This window comes from Pagrus pagrus (genome assembly GCF_965226575.1).
Source record: "Pagrus pagrus genome assembly, chromosome: 9".
Classification (NCBI taxonomy): Eukaryota; Metazoa; Chordata; class Actinopteri; order Spariformes; family Sparidae; genus Pagrus; species Pagrus pagrus.
The window spans coordinates 14,347,236-14,360,111 of NC_140193.1; the positions used below are offsets into that span (position 1 = coordinate 14,347,236).

Genomic DNA, 12,876 nt, shown 5'->3' on the forward strand with positions numbered 1-12,876 from the left:
ATGGTTTTTACAATTAAAGAATTAAAGAGAAAGACGTTAACGTTAAGAGAAAGGTCACCTGGATGTTCAGTTTCCAGTGAGGACAACCATTTCAAGTTAAAAGCACTTTTTTATTCATTAAGAAATCATGTTATGAAAATAATGACAACTAACCATATATCAGACAAATGTATCTTTCCATATGTTAACAACAAAAGTTTGCTCGGGAGGATCTGAGCAGTCACCAGAGCAGAACTGTCTTCTCCTTGTGCTCGGAGTGTGCTTCATCTCACCCTGGAAGTGGCCAGTTCCCACCGTCCTTTCATACTATAAAAATGTTTACAAGGCTTTTCACGTCTCTTCCCAATGTCCACACGTGAGAATACATTTCAAACTATTTTTGTTTGTGAGGGAGAAGTTCGCATATATACCAGATTCAGTCTTTGTGTTACGCTTCCTGTCTCCTCCGTCTATTAATAATTTACACAAAACCTGTACATACTTACAGCAGGCTGGAGCCTGTTTCTGAAGGGATGTGCACATAGAAAAAAGAAGCAACATACAGTGAAGTGATTCTTTAAAAGGTGGGAGGTTATGGTGTTACAAGCATATTAGACACTTGCTTCATACGTTACATGCAACTAACGTTTTTCAACTCTCATTCAACCTTTTGGCACTCGAGATGAGGCTTTGACATTCTGCATCGAACCCATATTGACTACTTCTTCCAGTCTTTTGCTAAAACACACATTCAACACAAGTGACACTAGAGACAGACATTATTAAAAATATTTATGGAGTAAGTGTGAGTTTGTAATGGCTGATGTTAGGATCAAGTATATTCATCTTAGATCAAGACTTTGGGTGCAACAAGAGCAGGATTTACCAAACCTAACCTCCCTCTGCATATTCCCTCCCCATCCAACAGCTGAGAAACTTCACAAAATTAAGTCACACAGGAGCTGGGACAGGAAGAGGCGTCTGAAAAAACACTTAAGGCTTAATTCATAACATTTGGCACGTTGCTGACAGGAAGCAACGGTAATATTCCTCGCCACCTCACGACCTCAAATGATCGGCACTTACTGTCTGCTCTCATTCAAGTCTTTCGCTTCACTCATATTGCATTTCAGGTAAAACGATAACTATATTACACATTTCAGATTTAGAAAAGAACGAGATTGAGTCAAACCACAACGTTATTTCTAAGGTTTCTTGTTACTGACACTACAAACTAAAGCACTACTGCTGGAATGAACAACAAATAACCCTAACAGGCCCTCCTTAAACACTGCTGTGTGCTTCTTTGAACATGATCTGAAACATAAAAACCAGGATTGACGGACGACATCTGGAGAAGATCATACGACCTGCGACGGCACAGGAAGCTCCACGAACGTGGAACTAGAGTTGGGGTACTGGCGTCTGTCCTGTTCTATGGCACACATGTACGGAAACTAACATTCACAATTTTGAAGACCGACAAAGTAAATTATGTAAATGGCACAGTGTAGGATTATACCTTAACCACCTGCTGGACTGCTATCGGGTGTCCTGGGTTATCATACATACAAAACTCTCCAACAAAACCAGAATGCCCTTTAAAACATCATTTGTTGAGGTGAGAAATCACAGGGAGAAACAGATATGAGGTTTGTGTTCATCTTATTTCTCTTGGAATTTCTCTCCATTTTGCGGTGAAGTTTTGCATCCACGTTTCTTTCGTATTTCCACTCCGTAAGCAGAAAGAAGAGCTCGCTTTCAGGCCTGCGTCAAATACGAGCCCCAAATTTACTGTCCCACTGTCTCCTGTTGTGTGATGAGCCACATGGAGGGGTAACCCTCCCGCAGCGGGGCCCTCACATGTTGTAAGCCACATATATGGGGTCCAGCTGGTCGGCCAGGAATCCGTCTCTGAGGTGCATGCGTTGCTTCTCCCCTCGGGAGTTGATGGGGATGACGCCGGGGTCGACCACCACCACCACCCCTACGATGAGGTAGTGCTCCTCCAGGACAACGTTGGTGACCAGGGCCACCAGGTCCAGGGCCTCCTGCTCTGATCCCTCCAGCTCCACAACCACCACCAGGAGGTTTGTCCATGTGAAAACGGCACTGGAGGGAGGAGGATGAACAGGGGGAAGGAAAAAAGAGAAGGGGCGATGAATAAAAAGTTAGGAGTCCGATTTCATGTAGCTCAACTGTATTTCAAAATTACAATGGATGAACATCTGGCAACATAGTGAATAATTCAAACAGAACAGTGTTAAAGGTAATGATCTTTAATTAATGTTGATCTCTCACCATTCAGCTATGCTCTTGTGAGAACGGATAACAGAGGTCTCGATGTCGATCGGGTGATACCTCATTCCCCTCAGCTCCAGAGTCTCGTCAAGAGAGCCAACCACATAGAGGGCGTCATGGCGCTCTGACACAGGCATACACACACAGAGTTACAGTTTATATCTGATAAGATAAAGAAATAAAGTCTTGAGGTGATGAGGTAAAAATATCTTTAGTCCATTCTCACCTCCACTGGCGTCAGTCAGCTCCGTGCGCCGCAGGAAGCCCAGGTAGCCCGTCCTCGCCCACACAGTCTGGGTGTCGCCGAAGCTGAGCTTGGTGTTGAAGTGGTCGGCATGCAGCGCCTCCTCACCGTACACTGTGTAGTAGCCTGTGGCATTGTGAGGACTGCTCACCCAGACCTATCACACACAGTCGTGACAGGTGGTAACTGTTACACAGGTGATCAAACACATCTGTCGCTCTTTCTTTTTTTAAATTAATAAGCATTAGTTGTTTTTTTCACTGTAGTAGTGATACAATATGCCGTGTTATTTGTTTGTTTGCGTGTTGGAGGTTCGGCAGCACAGTGCAAAGACGGCTCTGTAGTGAGAGCACAACCTTCCTTACAATGCATAAGTGTCTGAATTTAAGAAAAATAAAAGCTCTGTGGTGGAAGCTGACTTATTTAGACCTCTAAAAAGTAACTGAGTGAATTTCAGTTTTTGATTAAACCATTTCAAATGAAACAAGTCTGCTCTGAAGAACTCAGATAACGTTACCTCTCCTAGATGGGAGTCTCCCAGGGGTCCTTTAGTCTCTGTGTTGGCAATGATCACCTTCACACCTGGGAGGATCTGCAACAGCAGACAGCCATTTGTCAAAAAAACATGATAGATTTAGAAAAGAGCCCTTCTGCAGCCTGACATCACAGTTGTTTGTAGTGTTTTAGTGGATGTTTACATGATGCCGTACCTTCCCAGACTCCATCAGTGGCAAGCTGTGTGGCGACCCTCTCTCCACCAGGCGGACCCTGAAGAAAATACAAATAAAAGAGACAAAATGACAAATTAATGTCTCCTTTTTTAGTTCAAGTTTTCAACATGTATATATAAAAAAAAAAAAACAACTGAAGTAATCAAAGTAATATAAATTGATTACTTAATATACCTGTCATGTCGTAGAGCTCTCATGTCCACATAAACAGTGGTGGGGTCGGGTCCAGCTGTGCCCTGGAGAAACGCCAGCAGAGACATGAGTGAATAATGTTAACTCTTATAGTACCGACATTAATGCAGCCTGAGTGGAGGGGAGGTGGAAGCTGCTTATGAAACAACTGTTGACAAAGCAGGGGAGGGCAGGGGGCAGCCAGAAGCCAACCAGCCAGGCTACGATAGTTAGGACTTTGGCCAAACTCAACCATGTTGTCACAGACACTGTTAAAATCCTGCAGAGTTAAGTTCACCTGCTCTGATGCTGAAGTGTAAGAAGGCTGGGAAAAGCTACAGTACCAGTTGTGAGAAGAAATTATAAATGAGCTGTGGTTTCTTTCCTTCATATATTTATCTTCTGCAAAAAAAAGGTGTCATAAAAATTATAGTGGAGCATCATTTGTTTGTATTAGACGTCTATAGCTCTACCATTTTAATTGAACCATTTCTCATGTCCTGATTCTGGCTGTCAGATATCGATTCCCTCTGCTTTGGGATTTGTTATCGTTACTGCTGTAAGACAAGTCACGACAGATTATGTTTTCCATCACTCATTTGCCAGTTTACAGCCAGAGCACAAGCTAGCAAGGAGTTTCTGTATGGCCATCTGTGAGGTCAAAGCCAGACAGAGAGAAAGAGCTGATTGAGTTTAAAGAGTGACGCAGAGGTTTCAGGAGAAGAGTATTTTGGAGCATTTCAGACTCAATCCAGAGATTAATCTTTGCCATAATTTTGTAAGCTTTTCTCAGGTTTGGTGAAAGTACTTTTAAAGTTGTAAAGCTATAGCATGACCCTAATCTAGATTGTTTTATGAGCATGGAAGCAGAATTACCTAGGGACTGTTTGACCACTAAATGCACATGTCCCGTGACTGAACACTTTTTATTAATTGATGTATTTGCTGTTTTGTGTTGTTTTTTTTTTTATGTGAAATCTTTGATGCTATTTGTTTTAAGTTATTTTTAATGGAGAGGTAGAATAATGGTTCAATAAAATTTTTTTTTTAAATTATAAAAAGGCTTTAAGAGACAGGAGCTAAAACAGAGTGTTTCAGACAGAGGGGGAACACAGTGCTACAGCACTGGACAGTTTGAGAAAACCGATGTGTTTTTGAGCATTAATGCATGTAAACCTGTCGTAGTAACCCAAAATAAAATTATCAAGATGAAAATGAACTGTTTTCCCAATACATTTCTTTAATACATTTCTAGGAAACTTCCAGCTGGTTTCTGTCCAACTTCTGCAGATCAGTAAATTAAAATAATTTGTTTCTTGTTGGAAAATAGCAGGATATTATAGTTAAATTATGTCAGTCATTTTCAAGAAATTTTGAGATGATTATTGAGATGATTTGGGGGTAATTTCAATGACATTTGTTGAATAAGTTGCTTGGTAATTACCACCTACTTACTATGAAATTTCCAGGCAAAAAACTAAGTGTGGTTAATTGTTGTAAATGAAAGTTAAAAAATTACTAAAACTGTCCTTTTACTTGTTAAAAAAAAACACAACACAGCACAAACATATGGAAATGATTCCTCTTTGTAAGTGTTTGTATCATTGGTGTTGCTTGTTTTTGTCACATTTTATGTTTTTGCTTTTTGGTCCGTTGCTTTCTGTGCTTATCTTTGTGGATTACGTGACTTTCGTATTCGCTTGTAATGTGTATTGAGGTGAGATTCCCTCTGCTGTTTTTTTTTTTTCTCTGTGTGAATAAAAACAAAAAATCGCCATGAAGCCCCCCTGAATTAACCTAATCACGGCAGAGTTCATGCTGCCAGCTCATGGTTTAATGTAGTAGCACATCACATATAACACACATGTATCATAAAGCAATAAAGAGCCGCTCGATACAGGTGAGACTCTACAGCTAAAATAAATAGCGCTAATGTAAAGCCGAAGCTCATCAGAGAAAAAGAAAACCAAGAGAAAAAACAGTGAATTAAGGTTAAGCGAGTTCAAAAATCATGCAAGATAAACAACAAACACATGAACACGCAGACACACACATATACACACACACATTTAGACCCAGCGGCAGCCCAATGAGCAAACAGCGACTCTTATCCTACAGTTACCTGCTCAGCCAGTTTCCCTAACCTGTTGGGCTGACAGGACAGGGCAGGACAGATAAATAAAGATATATACGTTTATATACGTGGACACACATGCACACACACACAAACACATTCACCAGGGATAGAATGACCAACGGCCACGAGAGGACAGAAAAATGATGAACAGTCAAACTGAGAAGCAACTGAGAGAAAGGTGTTGTTGCCGTTGTTCAAAAACCTTATATCTCTGAAATATGAAGCTGTATATGTTCCTTTAACCTCAAATTAGTTGATTAAAAACTAAAATGTTTGTTTTTATTTCCCTTTAGCTCCATTTAGTTTATCAAATAAATGTCAGATGGTTCATTTTTGCCAGCTACAGTCTTTCTGTTACAGGATGTGTACAGCAGCAGAAAACTCAGGAGCCGAAAAACAAAATGAGCTCGTAAAAGAAAACCAGAAGAGTCAAGATTATGAGTAACTACTGAATAAACAAGCTGTTCTCAGAGGAAAATAATGTCCCCAGAACAGTTTGAGGCTAGAGAGGTGGCAGGGTCCGCCACATATAAACAAAGTAAAACAGTAAGAAACTGTGTTGTGTTGAGAGTTTTAGTTTGTTTAAAAAAATCAGTCAATGAAGATCTTTCTTTTCTGATTAAAATGTCTTCCCCAGACTACATAATGCATCTTTAAAACATATGTTTGACTCATCTGATAATCTTTTACTGCATTTTGTCAGTTTCTTGACTCCATCCATCAACCAGTCTACATGATTATTTATAACATGTGGACACATCACCTCCGATGTTCCCTTCTCACTTCTTGTGCACTTTTTCTTTACAGTGAAACACTACACTCACTAGCAGCCTGAGCTGTATAAAGCAGAAAAATAAGCCACTTGTATTACATCGTTAACAACTTTAAAGGGCTGCCGGTCCTATGTTTTTCAAGGATCTGAATCGTTGCATAGATTCATATCCAGTCTTCCAGTCGCCTTGACTATTGACCACTATAGTATCCAGACCTCTCCAACCCTCCTCGTCCCCTGGTTAATTTCGTCCTTCACCAGCTGCTTACCTGCAAACAGATTGCCACATTCACCCTACAGCCGAAGGTGGTGCTGACGGCTCGAGGTGAAAGCCCCAAGTCCTTGAAGATCTTTGAGAAGGACTGAGTGAGTGCTATGCGGGGCCTCTCCTCTGCCACCACCATGCATGTTCGCACGCAAGACAGGTTCACGTTTCGCAGCTGGAGGTGGAAGAAAGAAGTGTTGGATCAGAAAGGGCAAATTGTGTGAAAACACAAACACAGCTTCATGTAAGAGGAATTTAGTGGTTACATTTTCATACTTTTTCATTAGATATTCCACTTACTAAACCACAGACGTGATTTGTACGAGATCCCAATCTCAAGTGCTGCAGACTAATCAGCACACAGACACAGAGAACTGAAGTGTTTCACCCCTGAGTACCCTGACTCTGTCTCGATAATCACTTCTCTGTGGCAACGGCACCGTTGGGAAAAGGAGTAATTGAAGAAAACTTAAATTGTGTGGAGGAAAATGCTGCAGCTGAAGAGACAAACTGACCCGCAGTGCTTCTGTCTGTGACCCCAGGCCCTTGGTGCACATCTCCATGACTGAATACGAGCAGAAGGTGACGCGCACTTTGTACTGGCTGACTGCTGCGAGCCACAGGGACGCGTTGCTCTCCAGCTCCAGAGGAGGAACCAGGATCGACTGGTGACCTGAGTACACACTGAAACCAGAAACATGCAAACAAAGAGGCTGAGTGGGAAGACATGAAGGAAAAAAAGACTCCAGAAAATAGTGCAAAGTTTGTTCCCTGATTTTCCTGCTTGTCATTTTGTTCAGGTTTACCTGCACAGGCACCAGAGAGCGAAGCCGAGGCCGCAGTAGGGATCCAGACAGATGGCGATCTGCCGGGAGGGGTAGAGCTCACACTGCAGTTTGATGGAGCGACACAAGGCACTGGTGGCAGCGTGAGACATCTGAAGTAGGGGAGAGGACACACGGAGACATGGATGATGCATCAAAACTGAATCCTGGACTCAAATTCAACTCAAGAACAACCACTTCAATATTTCACATTAGCAGTGCTAAAGGCAAAAAGGTATGATTACCACTTTAAAATCCTTAAAACATCTCCTACAAGTTTAACTTCTGGATACAAGATGTCTCCTCCCTTACTGTTAAGTATTCTACGTGTATGCTTACTGGAGGATTGGCTCCAAACTGTTTGAGTCACAAATCGTGCCTTGAAGGCTGCCTCTTAAAATGAGATTTTCAATGAGCTCAGAGAAAATTCAAACTTTTATCAATGAATACGAAAACAGCCTTTTAGTGTAACACTCTGCACGTACATCATTCCACACAGTGAAGCTCAAACAGTCAACTGTAGGAACAAAAAGAAATACACATTTTGTCTGGAGAGAGACTTAAATATTTATAAAAAGGCACAAAGAGAGACTGGTGGCATCGTTACATGTACCCAGATGACTCGTGTCAGTGTGTACTTCAACATTCAACATACTTTGACCCCTGCTAAGATGCCTGTCGTGGACACACTGAAATCCAGGTAAGCTAACATCTCCGGGGTTGGGGGCTTGTACATCTGAGGACTCTTCTTCCTGGGGAGGTCATCTGGAAGAAGAACAGAGGCAGAGGAGGAGACTTATTAAAGCAGCCATGGAAATCGCAGACCATTTCCATTCTTACTTAAAATCTACTTGTGAATACTGTTGAGTATGCGTGTTTAACTCACCTGTGTCCAGCACCATGGGCCAGCTCTTGATGTCCACGGCAGCAGCAGCCTCTTTGGATTTCAGCAGCTTCATTATTGCTTGAGTGGTGAGGATGCACACCGACTTACTGACCTTTAACACAGAGACACTACAGTGTTACTACATACAGTATTTGTTACATTACTTTCACACAATTTGCTGTCGGAAAGAAAAACTCCCCTCATGGAGTGGTTTATTATGTTTAAATCCATACCATCAGGTTTAATTAATGTAATTCCTGTGCTCTCTGTTACCTCAACAATCATCTTGACGGTGGGCAGCGTGGTCGCCAGGTTCTGGGGGTGCGGTGGTCTGACAGTGACGGGCACACAGCCGGCGTACAGGCAGCCGTAGAAGGTGGCAATCAGGTCGATTCCTGCACATAAACGTTCAATAACAGTAGAATAATCTCAACAACAATGTAAAGAGTCTCAGTCTTAATAGACAGAATTAAAAACTGAAGACATAGCTGTGACAAGAAGTGCCTCTTACCCGGCGGGTAGACAAGTGCTACGTGGTCTCCAGTGTTGAGGCGTCCCATCAGTGCTGTAGCCACTCGCTCTGCCCGCTTGTGCAGCTGCAGACAGGAAGCCGTGCTAGCCACCGTGCCCTGAGGAGCAAAACATACACACATTCATCTACAATGCATTTATTGTAGGAACATTTGCTGGTTCTAGTAAGAATTTGCTGCTTTGTCATTCATGACAGTAAATGTAAATGAAGACTCTTTTTAAAAAAAAAAAAAAAGACATTTTGTAGAAGAAACAATTAATTGATTAATCGTTAGAACTGGCAGATCAATTGATAAGAAAAACAATAATTAGTTCCAGCCCTAAAAAGCAGTTTCTCAAGTGAACTAACTCTATCACAATATAATACATTATCATAAAACAAAAAATCTATATACATCTGTGTCAAAGAAGCACTACCTTGGCATTGAGAACGAGGAACAGAGGATGGTCTGGAGTGGCCTGAGCTCTCCACTGCAGCACGTCTTGAATGTACAGGAACTATAGAGGAGAGAGACACAGATGTTTAACTACAGAGAAGTGAATAAACACACAGCAAAGTCAGACACAAACAATGGGGAATAAATGGAGCACGGTGGCACAAGGTGGGTGTTTGTAATGAAGGAATGACAGATGTGAAGCTGAGAAGAGTAATGAGTGTAACACAAGTGGAATCTGAGTCACACAGGAAGTCAGATTCCACTCCGTCCACCGTGGATCCTTACCTGTGTCTGCAGTGTGTGTGTGGAGGGGATGAGTGGGTGAAATGAGGGTGACTATCTACCTTACGTGCCTGGTCATTGTCCTCTAGCTGGGCCACGTCTCTCCCGCAGGCCTGTGCTATCCTCTTTCCTGCCACCAGGTTGCCCACTATCATAGAAGCGGGACCGACCTCTGTCCAGCACAACCACATTCATCATCATACATGCCAGTGAAGTCAGGGCCAACATTCATATTGACATTAAAAAACAAACAGCAATGAACAAATGAAGAAATAAAATGTGTTTGTAAGCCCGACATACCTGGCTGTTTTTGTCTTGGCTTGGGCAGGTTGGTGACACACGTGTGAGGGCACATGAGGACGTTGCAGGGGTGCAAGGCGCCCTCCAGGAAGCGCTGTTTGGTCTCAGATATGTGGATGCCGCCCAGGGGAGCCTTAGGTAGCGTGTTGGCAGGCACCAGAGCCAGGCAGTACACCCCGACCTGGTGGATGCTGTCGATGGCCTGGAAACAGAAAACAGGAAATACATCCAACGTTTTAATAAGCAACTGAGGGGATGCTTATACTTTGAATTATTTATGTCTTTAATATTAAAAATGTTTATATTCATGTTTAGATGAATAAATAAACCAAATTAAGAGTAAAATATTGTCATCTTTCAGCTTTAAGTGGGTCTATGTGTATTTTTCACCCACATAACCTACAAACTATGAACATTTCAAGCATGCAATAAGACTTGACAGATTTTGTATCCTGGAGGAATGAAGCCTCTAGTAATCAGTCAACACCTTTCTTAAAACATTTAAGGATGTCACAGCATTCCAGATTTGAGGTATTCACGGTTATAAATTATCGAGGAAGTCTGACGGTTCTGCAAGTTGGTTTTCACACTGAACTGATATGTACTGACACCAAGGACTTCCTGGAAGGTAGAAAATGAATGTAAAACTTTGTGATGCAAAGAAAGCAGTAAGTAAGAAGTTATATCAGCTCACCATACCTCATTTGCACCTATTAAATTAAGATGAACTTGCAAAAGTTCTCTCTCTCTCTCTCTCTCTATATATATATATATATTAATATATATATATATATATATAAATATATATATATATATATATATATATATATATATATATAGAGAGAGAGAGAGAGAGAGAGAGAGAGAATGTGATGGAATGTGAAAAAGACCTGAAGGACGCGGCTCATCCACTGAAAGCTGTCCTCTTCAGAAGCATCTGGTCTCTGCTCGGCCACGACAACGATTCTCTCGTCATGCAGCACGGACACAGAAAACACTGCTATCCTGGAACAACATTAAAGAAACATTGTTACTCAGTAGGAAACCGTGCACATACAACTCGATATGAGAGATTACAGATATGTTAAGAGGTGTAGAGTTTAAATTTACCTCCCCCTGTACACAAACTTCATTGGCTCCACAGCCAGCGCCGTGGCAACCACGTCATCAGCATTGTGTCTCCGCCCACTGACCACCATCAGGCCATCCATCTTCCCCACGACAAACACGAGGTTGTCCTGGAGGGAAACACAAAGCACGCACCGTTATAGAGGGCTACATCTTGACATTTAACGGATCTAAAGTACAGTGTGCTTTCATACAGCCAGCACGATGGGTCATTAATCCAGAGACCTCAGTAGTAGAATTATAACCAGTGGAAAAGAAGCATTTTAAACCTTATTTTGGTAACTGAGCTTTTTGAGCGTTTATTATCTGATTTGACTGATAATCCCATACACGCAGTTTTAATTTATGTCCAAGTGACCAGTGAAAGTGAAGTTCTGGCTCTCTCCTCATCCATTTAGATAGGGGCCTGGTCTTGTTAGCTCAAAATAACTGCATGAGGTCATTGCCAAGATGGCTGCTAAGTGGCAAGACTTGCCTAAAAGGACTATGATCAATCCTGCCCCCACCATGTTAGCAAATGGGACATGGGCCAAAATAAAAGCTTAGTTCATATCATGTCAATGTATATTCAAGTGTTCATTTTTTGAGTCAGGCGAATGTACAGGCGGGAACTTGATCCAGTGGCTCCACCGCCCGATCGCTACTGTGCAGAGCCCAGCTCCAACTGACGTCACCAGTGCAATATCCATTATATTTCAACTTCATTTTTGTACAATGGGCGAATTTAAAATATTCCTCACTGCATTTAAAGTGTAAAATGTGACAGTAACTTGTCCAAGCAAACAATGACCTCTCAGTAGACAGTCTCCTTTGGAACTGCAGGTTATACCGCTCTCTACGAAAGCTTTCCGCAGAGAGGTCTATGAATTATCCTGAATAGCTGGGTTGAATTTTTTAAAATGCAATTTTTTCGGCTCTATTACCATTTCACTGCGGTCCTGGCAGAAGCCTCAGAGGCATAAATCTCAAACCCTGAGCACATACGGATCAAACTATCTGCATGGCTTGACACTCCTAAGTTAGTTTTTTGTGATCTGAGTGAGCTGAAGCTTTAGCAGGGACAAAATCTAAATTATATAAAGGAAAATATGACATTGAATATCACATATTGATGATTTATAACTAATTAAGAGGTTAAAAGACGTCAATGAGGTGGAACTTACCGGTCCAACAAAGCCCAGCAGTGAGGTCCTAGTGAAGGGTCTGTCACTGATGGGAACCCCAGATGATATTACTGGGATGGTCTGCAACAAGACAAAACACTGTTAAAAACACACATTCATGGATGAAGTACAAATGTATTTTTGCCTCTATCTGAAATTACTCTACACATGAGTCTTTGCCCTCTGGATACATTTGGCAAGAAATCATTTTGAGAATGTGGTATGTGAGTTTTAACAGACATTATTTTGAAACTGTAAACAATTAATTAATTCACCCACTATCCTCTGGAAAAAGGTTTAAATTTGATGTGTTGACATATTCTGTAAACTTTGGACTGAAGTCTTTATTGGCATTAGCTAAACATAATTTTCCTTATCCAGGTGATTTGATGTTTTGACAACAGGGTTTCATCCAGCAGCAGTGACATTAACGAACAGGGTACTTGAACACCTGAAGAGTTGCAAAAAGAAATAAAGACACGAACCTCAAAGACGTTCTTGGTCATGCCCGGGAGGCCGTAGTAAGCTACGCCCGTGCTACCTGAGCTCACGCAGATCTCTCCAACCTCGTCCGTCTGACAGAGATAAGGTGTCCCCTCCACCCGCACCACACAAACCACAGCTGGAGACACAAAGTGGTGACATGAGACATTAGGAACAATTAAATATCATCTACAGTAGATGTTCATAGATTCCTGTTTGGATTACTTATTCTAAGAATAGTA

General features: G+C 41.7%; 1 protein-coding gene across 5 annotated transcripts in view; it reads right to left on the minus strand.

Moving 5' to 3' along the window:
* Positions 1-421: 421 nt before the first annotated feature.
* Positions 422-12,876, minus strand: part of dip2a (disco-interacting protein 2 homolog A) — a gene marked incomplete at its 3' end in the record, with an annotated part of 99,724 nt that continues 87,269 nt past the window's right edge. For 2 of the 5 annotated variants that reach the window (XM_084362420.1, XM_084362422.1), the window contains 20 exons: positions 12,637-12,773; positions 12,152-12,232; positions 10,971-11,098; positions 10,751-10,865; positions 9,861-10,062; positions 9,623-9,732; positions 9,259-9,339; positions 8,822-8,939; positions 8,584-8,705; positions 8,311-8,422; positions 8,080-8,189; positions 7,407-7,537; positions 7,116-7,284; positions 6,605-6,775; positions 3,430-3,491; positions 3,235-3,292; positions 3,042-3,116; positions 2,507-2,681; positions 2,281-2,404; positions 422-2,091 (listed from right to left, as the gene is read on the minus strand). In XM_084362420.1, coding sequence (XP_084218546.1) covers positions 1,839-2,091; positions 2,281-2,404; positions 2,507-2,681; positions 3,042-3,116; positions 3,235-3,292; positions 3,430-3,491; positions 6,605-6,775; positions 7,116-7,284; positions 7,407-7,537; positions 8,080-8,189; positions 8,311-8,422; positions 8,584-8,705; positions 8,822-8,939; positions 9,259-9,339; positions 9,623-9,732; positions 9,861-10,062; positions 10,751-10,865; positions 10,971-11,098; positions 12,152-12,232; positions 12,637-12,773 — 2,534 coding nt within the window. Of the gene's footprint in view, positions 2,092-2,280; positions 2,405-2,506; positions 2,682-3,041; positions 3,117-3,234; positions 3,293-3,429; positions 3,492-6,604; positions 6,776-7,115; positions 7,285-7,406; positions 7,538-8,079; positions 8,190-8,310; positions 8,423-8,583; positions 8,706-8,821; positions 8,940-9,258; positions 9,340-9,622; positions 9,733-9,860; positions 10,063-10,750; positions 10,866-10,966; positions 11,099-12,151; positions 12,233-12,636; positions 12,774-12,876 lie in introns of those variants that run through there. The other 3 variants (XM_084362421.1, XM_084362423.1, XM_084362424.1) reach the window with 2 other exon arrangements.